The sequence below is a fragment of the Marmota flaviventris genome, chromosome 3 (assembly GCF_047511675.1).
Source record: "Marmota flaviventris isolate mMarFla1 chromosome 3, mMarFla1.hap1, whole genome shotgun sequence".
NCBI classification, from domain to species: domain Eukaryota; kingdom Metazoa; phylum Chordata; class Mammalia; order Rodentia; family Sciuridae; genus Marmota; species Marmota flaviventris.
In genome coordinates, this window is record NC_092500.1 from 104,887,704 (window position 1) to 104,903,934 (window position 16,231).

The 16,231-nt window shown below is 46.1% G+C and overlaps 1 protein-coding gene across 1 annotated transcript; it reads right to left on the bottom strand.

Annotated features, from left to right (window-relative positions):
• Window positions 1-478: 478 nt before the first annotated feature.
• Window positions 479-15,983, bottom strand: Eif4ebp1 (eukaryotic translation initiation factor 4E binding protein 1). Its single transcript, XM_027939302.2, has 3 exons — window positions 15,783-15,983; window positions 3,479-3,658; window positions 479-941 (listed from the first exon to the last, which is right to left on the bottom strand). Exons 1-3 carry the CDS (start codon window positions 15,925-15,927, stop codon window positions 910-912), a joined length of 357 nt encoding a protein of 118 aa, XP_027795103.1. The 5' UTR covers window positions 15,928-15,983; the 3' UTR covers window positions 479-909.
• Window positions 15,984-16,231: the final 248 nt, after the last annotated feature.

Consider the following 16,231-nt stretch of genomic DNA (forward strand, 5'->3'; position numbering starts at 1 on the left):
TGATCAAGTGTTCCTGGGTTCAATCCCTGGTACAGGAAAAAAGAAAAAAAAAAAAAAAGAGTAGAGGTGCTCAGCCAGGCACCGTGGCTCATGCCTATAATCCCGGCAACTCAGGAGGCTGAGCAGGAGGATCTCAAGTTCAAAGCCAGCCTCAGTAATTCAGTAAGGTCATGTCTCAAAATATAAAATTAAAAGTTCTGGGAGTATAGTTCAGTGGTAGAACATCCCTGGGTTCAACTCCCCATTACCACTTAAAAAAAAAAAAAAGTAGCCGAGCTCAAACCTAGTGCCACGTGTCATTTACTAGCTTCCCTCAAGTAAATGACAGTCTTCTTAGCTGTTAAAATAAAGATAGTGCTTGCTCTACTTACCTACAGAATCAGTGTGAGAATCAAATGAGATAATGTAAAGGAAAATGCATCGTAAGCACTGAACAGATAATAGCTGGTATTAATTATCACTTGGAGTTGAAAAGAGCTCAGACAGGGCCCAACTCTTGGCCCTAGGGAGAGGGTGGCTTTTATTTCCTCTCTTAGGGAAGTGGAGGGGAGCTTTCCCAGGCACCCCAACCTAAGGAAAGGGTGGGTGTGTCCCAGACGATGGGGCTGGAAGCGCCAGATGATCTTTCATAAGGGCTCCTCTGTGACCCCTTTCTGGCACTTGGGTGGGTAAGAGAGTCATTCCCTTTAGGGTAGCAGCTCCTGTATCAATGGAGGCACGAGGAGGTATGTGCTGGTGTTCACAAAGAGGAAAGGGGAGCAGGTGCCCTGAGTGAGGGAACAGGGTGGCAGACCCCAAGCCCGACGACTGCCCAGTACAAAAACTTTCATAAGGCCTGGCTGGTGTGACTCTTCTCCCGAGAAGGGCCTGAGGGGCCCAGAAACATTGCTCCATCTCAAGGCTGGTTCCTTAAATGTCCATCTCAAACTGTGACTCTTCACCTATGGAGAGAAGAGACAGAGGGCAGGGAAGCAATGAGCAAATGGGTGTGTTGATGTCTTAGAGGCCAGGGAGAGGGCCTATTTCTTAATTCTGTTGTTCCTTTAAGAAGAACATGGGCTAACCTTATGATGGGAAAGAATGTAAAGGAAGGCAGAACTAGGCTACGAATTCCTGGAAGCATAGGCCTGAAGCTTCCATGCCTGACTATGCTCTCTTTCCTAATCCCCAAACCAAGAATAGACACTAAGTTCTCTCATAGAGGAAGTGACATTCCTGCATTTTTCTGATTTTTACTTTTATCTTTTTGGTTCTGGAGAGCTTAACCAGTGAGCCACATTGCCAGTCCTTTTAATTTCTTTTATTTTGATACAGGATGTCACAAGTTGCTTAGTGCCTCGTTAAGTTGCTGGGATTATAGCCATGCACCACCACATCTGGCTTATTTATGTATGTAAGTATGTATGTAGGCACATGTGTATGTTTTGGGGATTGAATTCAGGGGCATTCAACCATTGAGCCACACCCCTAGCCCTATTTTGTATTTTTCTGAGACCGGGTCTCCCTGAGTTGCTTAGCACCTCTCTTTTGCTGAGGCTGGCTTTGAACTTGTGTCCTTCCTCCCTCAGCCTCCTGAGCCGCTGGGATTATAGGCATGCGCCACCATGTCCAGCTAATTTATTTTTAATAAGGGTTAGTGGTTTCTTGTGACTAGGATCACAAGTCGCCAGTCAGCCTTAGCAACTTAGCAAGACCTTAAGTAACTCTTAGTTAGACATGGTCTCCAAAAAAAAAAAAAAAAAGGCTGGGGATGTGGCTAACTGGTAAAGTGCCCCTGAGTTCCATTTCCAGTACCACCCCCCAAAAAAAAAAGGAAAGAAAGAAAATGGTACCCTAGGTAACCTGCTAACTAGGCCTACGTCTTACGGCCCGTAGGATAGCCTGACCTTGCAGTAAAGCAGTTATCTGGACAATTCAGCCACTCAGTGTCCTCCATCCTCTTTCCAGTGACATTTTCAAGTAATTCATGCTTCAGTAGATTTTTTTTTTTCTTTTAAAGGGAACTGCCTCATTCATGGTCTCCTGGGCTGCTCCAAGGTAGTAGATAGTAAAATGCCTGCTCTGTCTCCCAAATAGGAAAGCTGGCTTTTTTCTTCTGGTTATATTTACACAAATAGATGGGTTCAAGCGCAGGAGTCTTGGTTTCTTGTATCTAATTGAACAAAATTAAAATGCCCGCTACCCTATACTAACAACCATGTGGGATGAACTAGACCACTATTTGGGGTTCAGAGCTGCCACCTGGCATACAAGGCCAACCCTGCATTTGTTATGGGCCACAGCAGTTCTAGAAACTGGGAGGGGTGTGTGAACAGGGAGTGACAGCCTTCAGCTGATGGTGAGTCAAGTTTCAGGTGCTGGTGGACTTCATCCCTTGTGCTATGACCCATGAATCTCTCCATCCTTCAACAAATGTCAGGTGACCATACCACCTTATAGCATGTGTCACACTGTTCTCTCTGTGTGCCCAAATCCACTTTCCTACTACAGCTCACCTCCCTTCCAGCCCTGAATCTAAGAAAAGGCAACTGGTTGGGGATATGATTCAGCGGTAGAGCGCCTGCCCAGCATGCATGACGCCTGGGTTCAAAAAAAAGAGAGAAGGCAACTATTGCCTGTCTTGGCTGTTGGCATTCCCAGGGTGATTATGAATCACATCCTGCAGGCCCCGGGTAAATGAATTCTGCTGCTATCAGCAGAGCAAGCCTAGCCCAAGGTCCAGCTGCTTCCTGTCTGGGTCTGAGCCTGTGCATTGGGCCTAGTGAAGGGTCGGTGGGTTCCAGTCTGACTAAGGTCATCTAGCAGTGCTTATGATACATTACCACATAGCAGAGAACTCAGATGCTCTGGCAAGCTAGTCATGTGGTCACAAAGAGCCCCTTTACACACATAGCTGCCAGGGTGGCTGCTCTGATTACTTGGGAGGTGGGGATACCAGGAAGCACCTGGCTACCAAATGTCGAAGCTGCAAAGACAACGGGCCACATTGTTTCTATGTCTTCATAGAGGATCCACTAAGGAACAAACACCCAGCCAGGAGACTGCCGGATGTGTTTCTTATCTTGTAGACATGTGATTTCACAGAGGGCAAGTACACTGCGTCTTAAGTTGTCTCCTGCATCATGAGCACCATGGGTGTAGTCCAAGCATTGCACATGCACAGTAATGCTTTGGGGAATTATACAGAGGGCCATGCTTATGAAAACCGTGTGAAGTCACTGCCATTTTAGACAAGCTCCTGCTGTTTACATGACCTGGTGGTGTCAAATCACCTTTCCTGGGGTTCTTGGGCCCCTTTCAAGGACAAAATTGGTACCTCTGAGAGTTCTACTCTCCATCCCAACTCCCACCCTCTGGAGTCTGAAGTGCTCCATAGAGTATGGGAAAGGGTCACCACCATTCCCCTCCCTGGAATTCCTCCCAGAGGACAGGACATTTCCCTTCCCTGGAGACTGCCTGCAAGAGCCTGGCCACTTACCACCTGCCCGCTTATCTTCTGGACTGTTGCGCAGATGGCTCTGGCTGGCTTCCATGGAGGGCTCATCACTGGCTGGGCTGGTGACTCCAGGAATGGTGGGCAGGTCCCTTGGGGGTGTTTTGGCCACAGGTGAGTTTCTACATTCCATCAAGAATTTCCGGTCATAGATGATCCTGGTACCTGAAAGGCACAGGGAGGTTGGTAAAGCCACCTTAAACCCCCCCTGCCTGCCAGTTTTTTCACTTCTTGGAGGCAGGGTTGCAACAGAGGCAGTTGGTTCTCTTATAAAAATCTGGACCAAGAAGGAGAGAGGCTCATCCAGCAGCCTGACTATATTAGGAGTCCGCCACCTCTTCACGGCCTTGACACTGGAAAGAAACATTCACTGGCCATCAGACTGTACCTTTGTCTTTTTTTTTTTTTGTGTGTGTGTGTGTGTGTGTGTGTGTGCAAGGGATTGAACCCAGAGGTGCTTAACTACTGAGCCATATCCCCAGCTCTTTTTAAAATATTTTGTTAGAGACAGGGTCTCACTGAATTGTTTAGCGCGTCACTAAATTGCCGAGGCTGGCTTTGAACTTGTGATCCTCCTGCCTCAGCCTCCCCAGTCACTGGGATTACAGGTGTGCACCTTTGTCTTCTTAGAGCTCTTGGTCCCTAAAATCCCTTAACTTGCTCACCCATCAGAGTTCAGTGTTAATTACCCATGACAATCATACTTGAAAGTGGAAAAGATGCATTTCTATTCATTATTCCATCCTGTCCTTACAGTACTTCCTGTGGGATACTCAGAATAGGTATCTTTAATCCCATTTTCTTTTTTTTTTTATTATTAGTTGTTCAAAACATTACAAAGCTCTTGACATATCATATTTCATACATTTGATTCAAGCAGATTATGCACTCCCATTTTTATCCCGTATACATATTGCAGATTCACATTGATTGGTTCCACATCCACTTTTTTACATATTACCATACTAGTGTCTGTTGTATTCTGCTGCCCTTCCTATCCTCTACTATCCCCCCTCCCCTCCCCTCCCCTCTCCTCCCATCTTCTCTCTCTACCCCATCTACTGTAATTCATTTCTCTCTCTTGTTTTTTTTCCCCTTTCCCTTCACTTCCTCTTATATGTAATTTTGTATAACAATGAGGGTCTTTCTAGATGAATAAAGGGAAAATGAAGCTATTCACTCAGACTAGCAAAAATGCTGCTGGGGCTTTGTGGCAGATAGGTTACCTGCCTCACAAAGGCTTTCTTCCTTTTGAAGCCCCCTGCTACCTTTGCCGATGTCACCACACTTCAGAGTTTGTACACTCTGTGTTCTATTCATTACAAGGTAGTCTTACTCCCTAGGTGAGGAACTGTCTCACTGAATTATTCACCATTCTTAAACCACACCCAGGACCCCTCCCATGTAGACCTGCCCCCGTGATACCATTTGAGGGAGTGTTTCCCAAGGTGAGGGACCCAAGATCCTTGTGATGCATCAGATGACAGTGAACAGAGCGGGTTGTTCATGTTGTGCCCATTACGTCCAAATCATCACTATGTGTCTTTAATACCTTAACAGCAGTTACTGACTACTCCCTTCAAAAGAGCAGACCTCAGGCTCAGCCCCTTCAGCAGGCAATGGAATCTAGCTAGAATTTAAAAACTGTCATTGTGTATCTTTTTATAGTTACCTTCTATTTATGGCAAGTGAATCTGGTTTCCCATATATAGTAGTGACATCAAGTTTCCTTTTAACACACAATATATAATTTAATGATGATATGTAGGGTGTATACTATACAACATTATGTGATATATAATAAAATATAATAATACAAATCAAAATTAAAGGGCTGAATACATAGCTTAGTGGTAGAACGCCTCTGGGTTCAATCTCCAGTACTAAAGAAAAATAAATTGAATAAAGTGTTAGAAAAATAATAAAGCTAGTACAAGTAGGATTCAAGTTATAGAGCCGGGTGCAGTGGTGCATGCCTGTAATCCCAGCAATTCAGGAGGCTGAGAGAGGAGGATCTTGAGCCAAGGAGGAGCCAGCATCAGCAACTTAGCAAAGACCTAGGTAACTTAGCAAGACCCTGTCTCAAAATTAAAAAGAATAAAAAGGACTGGAGATATGGCTCATTGGTTGTGTGCCTCTGGGTTCAATCCCTGGTATCAAAAACAAAACAAAAACCCCAAAACAAATGATTAGAGTCCAGTATATATATAGTATATATATAAAGTCTCCAAACAGAGGGATATGTGGGGACCCAAGGGGCAGGGTGTAGTTTCCTCACCTGTAAAAAAGGGTGTTGTATTAGGCTCAGTCAGACTATTTTTAAAGCACTAGCCTTGTGCCATCTATTTTTAGGATCTCGTGTTTTGGCAGATGCTTAAATGTGCAAATAGTATGGGGTTACAGGCAGAAATTCTGGGCTCAAATCAGGTCTCACCACATTCCAGTCCCTCAACCTGAGTTGTGGCTACAAGAAGAGGATAAGAACAAAATTCATACCTCACTAAAGTATCATAAAGACTTAATAACAACCCTCAAGATTCACTGAGGGCTGGAAATGCAGCTCAGAGGTAGAGTGCTTATTTAGCATCTGCACGACTCAGGATCTGATCCCCAGAACCAAAGGGGACGGGGGAGATTCTCCTACAAGAATAAAGTATGATATCCATGTAACAGAAAATCGCTTGAGGCCGAGTGCCTCAGTAGTTGGGGAGGCAAAGGCAGGAGGATCGAGAGTTTAAAGCCAGCCTCAACAATTTAGCTGAGGTGCTAAGCAACTCAGTGAGACCCCCATCTCTAATAAAATACAAGTAGGGCTAGGGATGTGGCTCAGTGGTCAAGTGCCCCAGAGTGCAATCCCTGATACGCCCCCCCCCCCCCAAAAAAAAACCCTTGAGTTGGGCCTATAATCCCTGGATGAGGCAGGAGAATCACAAGTTTTGAGGTCAGCCTGGGCGATTTAGTGAGACCCTGTTTCAAAATACAAAGGACTAGAGATATATATCTCAGTGGTAAAGCACCCCAGGGTGCAAACCCCAGTACCAAAAAAAAAAAAAAAAAAAAGAGAGATAGATTACAAGCCAGGAATAGGAAGCTCCTCAGAAGCCAAGGAACACAAATAAATGTATGTATATGTACTGCATGAATAAACACTTAGATTTTCATGTGATATGCATACATCAATCACCATCACTATCTGTCGTTACTCATCATACCCATCTGTGCTCATAACTATACCATGGTTCCTCCCATAACTCCCCTCCCCACAAGGAGGATGACATCATTATTATCATCAATCTACAGATGAGGAAATTGATATATATCAATATATCAGAAAGGTTGAGCCATCCATCCAGAGGTAGACCCAGCCTGCCTTTTTTGTTTGGTTTAGTACTGGGGATTAAACCCAGGACACTTTACCACTGAGCAAAGTCTCCATCCGGCCCCCCCTTTTTTTAAATGAAGCTTTAAAAAAAAAATCTTTATTTTATTTTTATGTGGTGCTGAGGATCAAACCCAGGGCCTCGCACATGCTAGGCAAGCACTCTACCCCTGAGTCACAATTTCAGCCCCCCATCCCTTTTTTATTTTGAGACAAAGTCTCACTAAATTGCTTAGGACCTCACTAAATTGCTGAGGCTGGCTTTGAACTTATGACCCTCTTGCTCCAGCCTCCTTGAGTCACTGGGATTACAGGTGTGCCCCACTGTACCCAGCTAGACCCATTCAGTCTTGACTCCAATTCTAAATATTATCCATTTTTAAAAATTGTCAAGGCATAGATCGGAGGTGGTAGATTGCAGGGCAGACTGGGGTACCAACTCTCAGCCAATGCTCCTTTCTACTGGGAATAGTAAAAGGGTCTTCAAGCCTTTACCTAGACTTTCAGTGTGTCCAGAACAGGATGTTCCCCAAAGGAAGATGCCTGCCTTGAGTTCCTGCCCATCCATCCCCCTATTGTACCCACATTCTGCTGTTGGATGTGACATCTGTAAACTGAGCCCAGTTCCTCCCTTACTTTCCCCTGGGCCTCTCCTGGCTCAAGCACACTTCCCCTTGAATGGGGAACATGAGGATTAACAAAGTACAAGGACAGAATTCCTAGAACTGCTGTTCCCATTCCAGGGAGAGGGAGAGCATTTCACAACAGGGTTCAGGGGGAGGTTTAAATGCCCGGGCTCAGGCTCAAGCCAGTGGCCTGTGAACTAAGTACTCCAGTTCTGAGCAGTGGTTCCAGGTCGTCCTGGAGGCAAATTCGCAGACAAGTCGCCTAGACTTCTTTCTGTCTCTCTCTTCTCTCCCTCTCGGCTACATGCACTGGAGAAGCATGTGCCTGGATGGCTTTTCTTGCTGGGCAGTCTATTTAGCAAAGCAGAACAGACTTGCCAGGCAGAAAAACTTGGTGAAGAAAGCAGAGCACACTTAGCCCAAGATTTTTCATCACCTCTGGCCCCACAGATTCTGCAAACAGAACCAAGATCCCAATATATCTCAGGGGCCAGGAATCTTATGAAGCTAATGGATACCAAATGGAGGTGATCAGTCAGTTGCAAAGGGTCCCTTAGGTTAGTCTGTCTCCCTTAGGGACCCTGACATGTGACAGAACAGGTCAGTTTATTTGAAAATTAAGGGCTGAAGGCATGTAGCTCAGTGGTAGAGCACTTGCCTACCATATGCATGGCCTTAGGTTTGATCTCCAGCACTGCAAAAAAGATAAAAAATAAAATAAACAAGAGGGACAAAGTTTTTACAGAGACTTTCAGAACAAAACAGATAAAACAATTATTCTCAAAGCTGGCCAAGCTCTTTCCCCATCCCTTACCTAACCCCTAGCACTTCAAAATGCACTGTATTCAGAGGAGGGTGAAAGTATCCCTGAAATCCACTACCAAGAGGGAGTGCCCTTCTGATGTCTCTTATTACAAATAGCAACAACAACTGTCCCTGTGGGAATGTGGAGCGGCTGTTATAGGCTGAACTGTATTCCCCCCAAAACTCATGCATCGAAGACAATCCCCAATAACCTAGAATATAACTACATTTGGAGAAAGGTCTTTTAAAAGATTAGGTTAAGGGATAGGGATATATAGCTCAGTCAATAGAGCTGGGTGCGGTGGCTCAAGCCTGTAATCCCAGCAGTTCAGGAGGCTGAGACAGGAGGATCGAGTTCAAAGCCAGCCTCAGCAACGACAAGACAAGGCACTAAGCAACTCAGTGAGACCCTGTCTCTAAAAAAAAAAAATCTCAGCTTTGGGTCCCTCTGACAAATACCTAAGCTAAACAATTTCAAAAGAGGAAAGACTGGCTTTGGCTCATGAATTCAGAAGTTTCAGTCCATGCTAGGCTGACTGCATTGCTTTGACACCTGTGGTGAGGCAGAACACGTTGGCAGAAGGCCATGCAGGGCAAAGCTGTACCTCTCATGACAATCAGGAAGCACAGAAAGAGATGGGGTTCCAAGTATCCCTTTCAAGGGTACCTCTCCAATGTCTTTCCTAACTAGGCCCCACCTCCTAAAGTTTTGATTACCTCCCAATAGTACCATCAGCTGGGGAACAAGTTTTCAACACATGAGCCGTTAGGGGACATTTAAATCCAAATCAGCATGGTGGCACAAGCCTGTAATCCCAGCAGCTCAGGAGGCTGAGGCAGGAAGATCACAAATTTGAGGCCAGCCTCAGCAAATTAGTGAGGTCCTAAGCAACTTAGTGAGACCTTGGGTGAAAACAAAAAACAAGAACGGCTGGAGACATAGCTCCGTGGTAAGCAACCCTGGTTCAACCCCCAGTCCCAAAACAACAATTAACAACAAAAAACAACCCATAAGATATTTGGACACAGACCCACAAAGCAAGAACTAACTAAAGACAAAGGGAGAAGGTGGCCATCTGTAAGGCAATAAGAGGTGTCTTAGAAGAAACCAATTTTACTTCCATCTTGGTCTTCCAACTGCCACTTAGTCTAGCAAATTTTATTGTTTAAGCCACCTAGTCTGAAAACTAATATAGGCCCACTTTCCTCTTCCATGCTGAAGAACAGAAAAAGAGAAGTCCATCTGCACACACGCTGAACCCAGAGTCTCCTGAGTGCTAAGCATTTCCACTGAGCTCCACCACCAGCCCCAACACACGTTTTCTTTAAGGCAAGAATCCTGGTTTGTAACCTCTACACTGTTTGCTCCAAACCAAAGCTCTGAAGCACCTGCACCCTCTGTATTCTCACTCCTACCGACTTTGGACTGCTGGGGACAGAAACTTGACTCCAGCCTATTGCTAGTACCCAGAAAATCAAGGACACTCAAAAGGCAGTGACAGGAGAGGCAGGCCCATCATAAACCCCTCTGAGGAGTATCCCCAAAGTCTGACCAGCAGCACCCTTGGAGGAGACAGGCTGAGGGGGGAGTGGCAAGGTGAGGCCTGGTGACCTGACATCGTGGCCATCTGTGAGGTTGGCTGTGTGGCACTGGACACAAGGCCTTGAAAGTTAGGCATGGGATTTGTGACTCAATGTTTTCAGGAAGGCTGTGCCATTCTTAACCAACAGCTGGTTCACAGCCCTGGGATTCTAGTCTGCTTCTTCACCTGGCTGTCTCTGCTGGCCATATATCAGGACAAGCACCAAATTCCTTCAAAGGACTGTCCTCTGAGGTCTGACTCTTGTGGAAGGCTGACAACACAGACCCCATAACTCCTCCCATACCTGTTGGAACAGGTGGCTTCTCTCCTTCAACAGAAGTTATTTCCTTTCTCCTTGAATCTAGGCAGGCTTCCCTCCCCTGGTGCCTTGCTTTAGCCAACAGAATACTTCCTAAATGATGCTATAGGCCATAAGAGGCCTTGCAAACTGCCATCTTGGTAAGCTCATGCTAGACTAAAGATGAGCCCAAGAGAACAAAATGATGTGAGAGCAAGGGAACTCCCAGGCTTCCAGCTATTCCCAGTAATGTCCCAGACATGTGGATAAGGACAATCCAGATGCTGACTGCACACAGCATGTGAGTCAGCTCAGGAAAGAACAGCCAGTCATGCCCAACCAGACCAAAGAATGGACAGCAATAACAAACTATCATTGTTTAAGTTATTGACTTCTGGGGATGGCTTGTTATATGACAATATATAACGGATACAGCCATTTTTACCCAGTCAACTGTCCCTAAGTACCCAGGAAGTCCTGATATTCTGGACTTGGAATCTAGGCTCTCCCAGTGAGATTACAAGGACATACCAAATGGATTTCAAGGTGCACTTTTTGCTGTGTCCTTGAGCACCCCAATGCCAGTAGGCACAGTTGCCTATTCTCATCTAGTCAGCAATGCTCGTGCAAACAGTTAAATAAGAAGCACGAATCCCAGAGTTTGAGACTCTGGCCCAATACTGACTCAGAACAAGAAAAACTTACTTTGACTCCTTGTGTAATAACTGAATATGTAATATGAGTACTAGGCCTCTCTGCAATACGGAAATAAGTGGGGAAACTCAGAAAAAGTTAGCATCTGCCCCTGGTACATCTGAGATAAATTATACCCTATAACTGAAAGGAAAACTTAAACATTATCATTAACCAACTGACATCCAGGAATGATGACAAAGAAACTAGATTATCTAGAGGGGAATGCTTTCATTCCAGGATTCTTTTAAAATCTTCACCCCACCCCTTTCTTTTATTTTTCTTGCAGCACTAGGTAAGTGCTAGGCAAGTCTCTATCATTGAGTTTCACCTCAGCCCAATTCTCGAGCTTCTGAACACCTGGCATTACATAGTGGGGATATAAAGACCAATAAGACTGCTCTGAAAGAACTTCCCGTCTAACCTAGTGAATAAACATGAAAACAAACACACGTGATTAATTTCTTATGAATCATGATGGAGAGAACACCGATATGGTGTCAGACCAGAAAGTAACAGCTTTTTATTTGTTTGAACTTGCAAGGATTCACGTGTACAAACTGGGCATGGTGCGTACGCCTGTAACCCAGCATCTCCAGAGGCTGAGGCAGGAGGACTGTAGGTTTGAGGCTAGCCTCAGAAACTCAGCAAGGACCTGTCTCAAACTAAAAAATAAAAAAAGGCTGGGAATGGGACTCAGTAGTTAAGTGCTTCTGGATTCAATCCTTGGTACAAAAAAAGAAAAAGAAAAAGAAAAAAATCTGTTTCCAGTATCACCACTCTTTCCTATCTTATTTTCTGGAACAACATCAAATCAAGACTCTTTCCTCTCAGGGTAATAGTATAGAGGGAAGAGTTCTCACTTGAGTATCACATAAGTCCTGTGGGTGATAGGATCCAAGGGCAGGAGGAGGTCCAATCACTTCATTCTATAGCTATGCCTTTGATGATTATAATTCTTTTTGTCCCCAGCTCTATTGAGATATAATAGTTACAAAAACTGCATACAAAGTGTACAACATAATGATTTGCTATCATACTGCAAAACATTCATGAAAGATTACCACAAATTAACACATCCATTACTGCACTTAGGAGTGTGTGTGTGTGTGTGTGTGTGTGTGTGTGTGTGTGACTGTGGATTTTTCCATGTCTACTCTCTTAGCTAATTTCTAATAAAAATATAGTATTAACTACAGTCACCATGCTAAACATTAGCTCCCCAGAATTTATTCATCTTATAACTGAAAGTCTTTGCCCTTAAGCCATCATCTCCATTTCTCCTAGTCACAACAATGGCCATGCTACTTTCTCTTTTTGTGGTGCTGGGGATGGAATCAAGAGCCAGGCACACTGGACAAGTCTACCACTGAGCCACACCCCCAGGTAACCATACTACTCTCTTGGAAATCTACAATCCCATTTTAGGCGTGTCTTCATCTTTCTAACTAGCAACCCCAGGCTGGGGTTGAGATCATTCTTCTAAGTCTGGGTGTGGTGAATGCCTTAAAAACAAGAAGTCTTGGCCAGGAAATAGTAGTGCATGCCTGTAATCCAGTGCCTCAGGAGTCTGAGACAGGAGAATCACAAGTTCAAGTCTAGCCTCAGCAACTTAGCAATGCCCTATCTCAAAGTAAAAAAATAAAAAGGATTGGGGATGCAGCTCAGTGGTTAAGTGCCCCTGGTTCCATTCCCAGTAGCAAAACCCCAAAACCAACCAAACAAACAAAAAAGCCCCCCAAACAATAACAACAACAAACAAACAAACAACAACAACAACAAAAAAGGAGGCTTAGACCTCAGAGGGAGTTTGGGGTACTCTACACCAGTTTCCCGTTCTACCCTATCTCCCAGTCAAAGTCTTTAATGAGGGACATAATGCAGAATGTCCCACTTTAAAAGGAAGCTCAGAACTAATAATAATAATAATAATAATAATAATAATAATAATAATAAATAATTTTTTTTAAAAAAAGGAAGCTCAGGTCAGTGTGAGAAAAGGGCCCATTCTATCTCCCTCATTGCCTTAATATCCAAAGGCTCTTAACCCATCCTTAGCTGTCTTTTACAGTAACTTCTCCCCTCTATGACTAAGGCCTCAGGACACTGGCTATACTCTAGCTTCAGTGCCCAGCATACCTCCCTTCTTCCCAGCACTGCCTGTTCTATAACCAGAGACTTGTCAGCTGCTCCAAGGTCAGCTTCCCAGGCACAGAACTTTGTTTGTCTAACAAAATAAGGTGCAATTAACACCTGCAGCTCTACCTGCTTACCTCTGATTAACCTTACCATGGTACAGGTCTTAGGTATGACTTTCACCCAAGCAACCCCTGTACTCTTTAGGGTCAAACATCCAACACAGGCTGGGAATGTAGATATGGACAAAGGAGGAGGAAAGATTTCTTGACCCATTTGAAGGTTTTGTTGTTTATGGTATCACTGGAATTTTCACAGACTCAAATATTCACACATAACAAATCTCTGGATACCTAGCCTCAGCTCAGTGCTCAGTCTAAAAAGGGCTAATGACCATAGAAAGCAAACAGAGCCACAGGAATGGATATGGATCACTTTTTAGCCTCCAGAGAGACAGACACTTGAGGGCCATTCCCAGCTGGAGTGACTTATTGCAATAGCTCTTCAGGGAAAGCTGCAAGTAAGCCATACAGACATTCTATCAAAAGTGTGTCTCTCCAGACCCAGCCTCAAGAAAATTTTACCTATATAGAATCATCATTTTTTGCCAGAGATCTGAAAGGACAAGGGAAGCTGTATAGAATCCCAGGAATTCCTGAGTACTCAGATTATGTTTTATGGAACAAAAGCTGGGAGCTAGTTAGAAATGCAAAAATCTCAGTCCCACCCCAGACCTACAAAATCAAAATCTGCATTTAAAGGCATCATCATATAATTCCCGCATAGAAGACTAAGAACAGTACTCAGGAGTTGAACAAAAGACTGTCAAGGTGTGACCATTTTTCATTACCTCAACAGGTGAGGTGAAGTGGGATTGGGAGGAAGATTTCATGCCTAGGCCAACAAGTTTGCAGACTTTGGCAGAAGCTGGGTTTCCTTAGGTTATGGATTGTGATTTGTGCTGGCTCCACAAAACACAATACAACTATTGGGGAGGCTCAGGCAGGAGACCCAATTACTGGTTTGAGGCCAGCCTGGTCAACTTTGAGCTTGTCTCAAAAAATAAAAATTTTAAAAGGCTGGGGATGTAATTCAGTAGTGGAGTGCTTGTCTAGCATGCATGTGGCCCTGGGTCCAATCCCTAGTATTGCCAAAAGAAAGCTATTTGGGGCTCCTAGCCCTGCTTTCTTCCAGTTGTCCTCAGAAACTAATGTTAAACTCTGATGCGGGAGCTTCTAAAGACCCTTAGGGAGATTTTGCTGTGGTATGCCAAAAGTCCCAGTCCAAAGTGGGAAACAGATCCAAGTTCCTTGGTAAACAGTTAAACAGTACCCCTGACTATTGCTTACCCATCTATCTCATCGCACCCAGCAACAAAGGGGGCAAAAAAGGGCTACTTGAGCTTTCAGGACTAAGAACTCCAAGAGTATCAGGAAAAGGTCCTGCTAAACATCATGAGGAAGACAAAGGGAAACAACATGGACTACAAAAGGGCTCCTCAAAGGAAAGAAAATTCAAGTCAAGGGTGGCAAGAGCCCTGAGAACTTTCCCTGGGATACTTTCTAATAAAAGAAACAGCAGTGTCCTCTTCTTCACCCGATTGCTATTTCTGGTTCAATCTAGGAAAACGGTATGACAATGCACAACAGACACGTGCTCAAGCTTTCGGGGACCCCGGCGTGGCGATCTACAGAATAAAAGGCACGATTGGGCAACAATCTCTAAGATTACTCAGTAGTCCCAAAGACCTCGCATCTGGCTCTGATCGCTGGTGGTGGAACAGCTGCCTGAGAAAATGAGTAGGTGGCCTGGCGACTGGCTAGGAGACAGCCTTCAGTCCCTCCCCCGGGGACACCCCTTCGCCACTCAGCAGTGCGCCAGGATCTCTAGTGTTCTCGAGTAGTTTGGGAAGTAGCGTTAAGCACATAAGGGAGGGAAGAAAGGAAAAAGGAGGTGGGGGCGACGGGAGGGAAGTGGTGAGCCACGAGGATTTCATCATGCAATCGGGCGGGTACGTTTCATCAGCGCCTGTGCGCTGGGACTCCCGAGCTGGGAGGGAATGCGGGACTCCGGGAGGCAGCTCAAGGCTGGCCCCCTCCGGTGCCAGCTCAGCTTCCTCTTCCTCATCCACTCCCAGGGAGGTCACACGGTACCCCCTCCCCTCGGACAGAGGAACGTGTTCCTCCGCACAGCTCTGCCAGCGGCGCCAGGCTCCTCCGTGGGGATCCCACACGCGTAAATACGGAACATGCCACAGGTGCGGGAGGAGCGCTGCTCAAGCAAGCACCCTCGGCCCCACGCTTTGGTAAAAGGGCGCGTGTCCAACGCAACACTAGGAGTCCTCGGGAAGTAAAAAGGGCTCTGCAAGAGGCAGTTATTCCAAAAGAAAATGCCCATCGCTTTAGAACTCCAGCCCAGGCCTTTCCTTGATCCGTGGGCCACCCTGTCCCCACCCTATCCCGCTCAAAACTGCAACATCCCTAGGCATGTGGCAGTCCTGTAATCGTGCTTGTCAGTGTTTGGGGGACACTCCGCCGTCTCTTGCAGGAGAAAACTGATGGGACACTTTGCAGCCAGGGCTCTGGACGATGCGCACAGAGACCTAGAAGGCAGACCAACTCCGTGACCACTGCTGCCTCCCTGACGCCCCTTATCCGTTCTTTCTGGCTACGGCGCCCTCGAGTGTGGGCGCCGAGTCCAATCAGCGATTCCTGATCCCTCCCGCTCGGTCCACCCAGGGCCCGCGTGCGACTCCCCAGCCCGTGCCTACCTCCCGGGGTGGTGCTGAAGAGCGTGCCGCCGGGAGTGGTGCTGTAGTCCCCGGGCGGCAGCTGCACGCCATCGCTGAGGACCACCCTGCGAGTGCCAGGGATGGCCCGGCTTGGAGTCTGGCTGCAGCTGCTGCCCCCTGACATGGTGTCCAGTTCGCTGCACAGCAAAGCTCGCGCAGACCTCCCGCGCCTCCCACTTCGCCCCGCCCAGCTGTGGCCTGGCGGGCCCTAGACCTCCCCTTCCGGCTCGGCCCTCACGCCCCCTTTTCGTTCAGCTCCGCCCCAACATCTCCAGGTCGTTCCTTCCACGTGGGTTTCCCTAGGGCTGCAGACAGAGAGAGGTCGCTTCACCCTACACAGACTTCCTCTTGGGCTCCCGCTTCCTGCCCAGTGCGCTGTTGGCGGGTCGCAGAGTTTGCCTAGGTTAATCCCTTACTGGTTTGGGGAG

Excerpts from the sequence above, each read along its gene's own strand:
- Eif4ebp1 (XM_027939302.2), bottom strand. The coding sequence starts at position 15,927 with ATGTCAGGGGGCAGCAGCTGCAGCCAGACTCCAAGCCGGGCCATCCCT. Across the intron at positions 3,659-15,782 it reads CTTCAGCACCACCCCGGGAG|GTACCAGGATCATCTATGAC; the intron begins GTAGGCACGGGC and ends TGTGCCTTTCAG. Across the intron at positions 942-3,478 it reads AGAAGATAAGCGGGCAGGTG|GTGAAGAGTCACAGTTTGAG; the intron begins GTAAGTGGCCAG and ends TTCTCTCCATAG.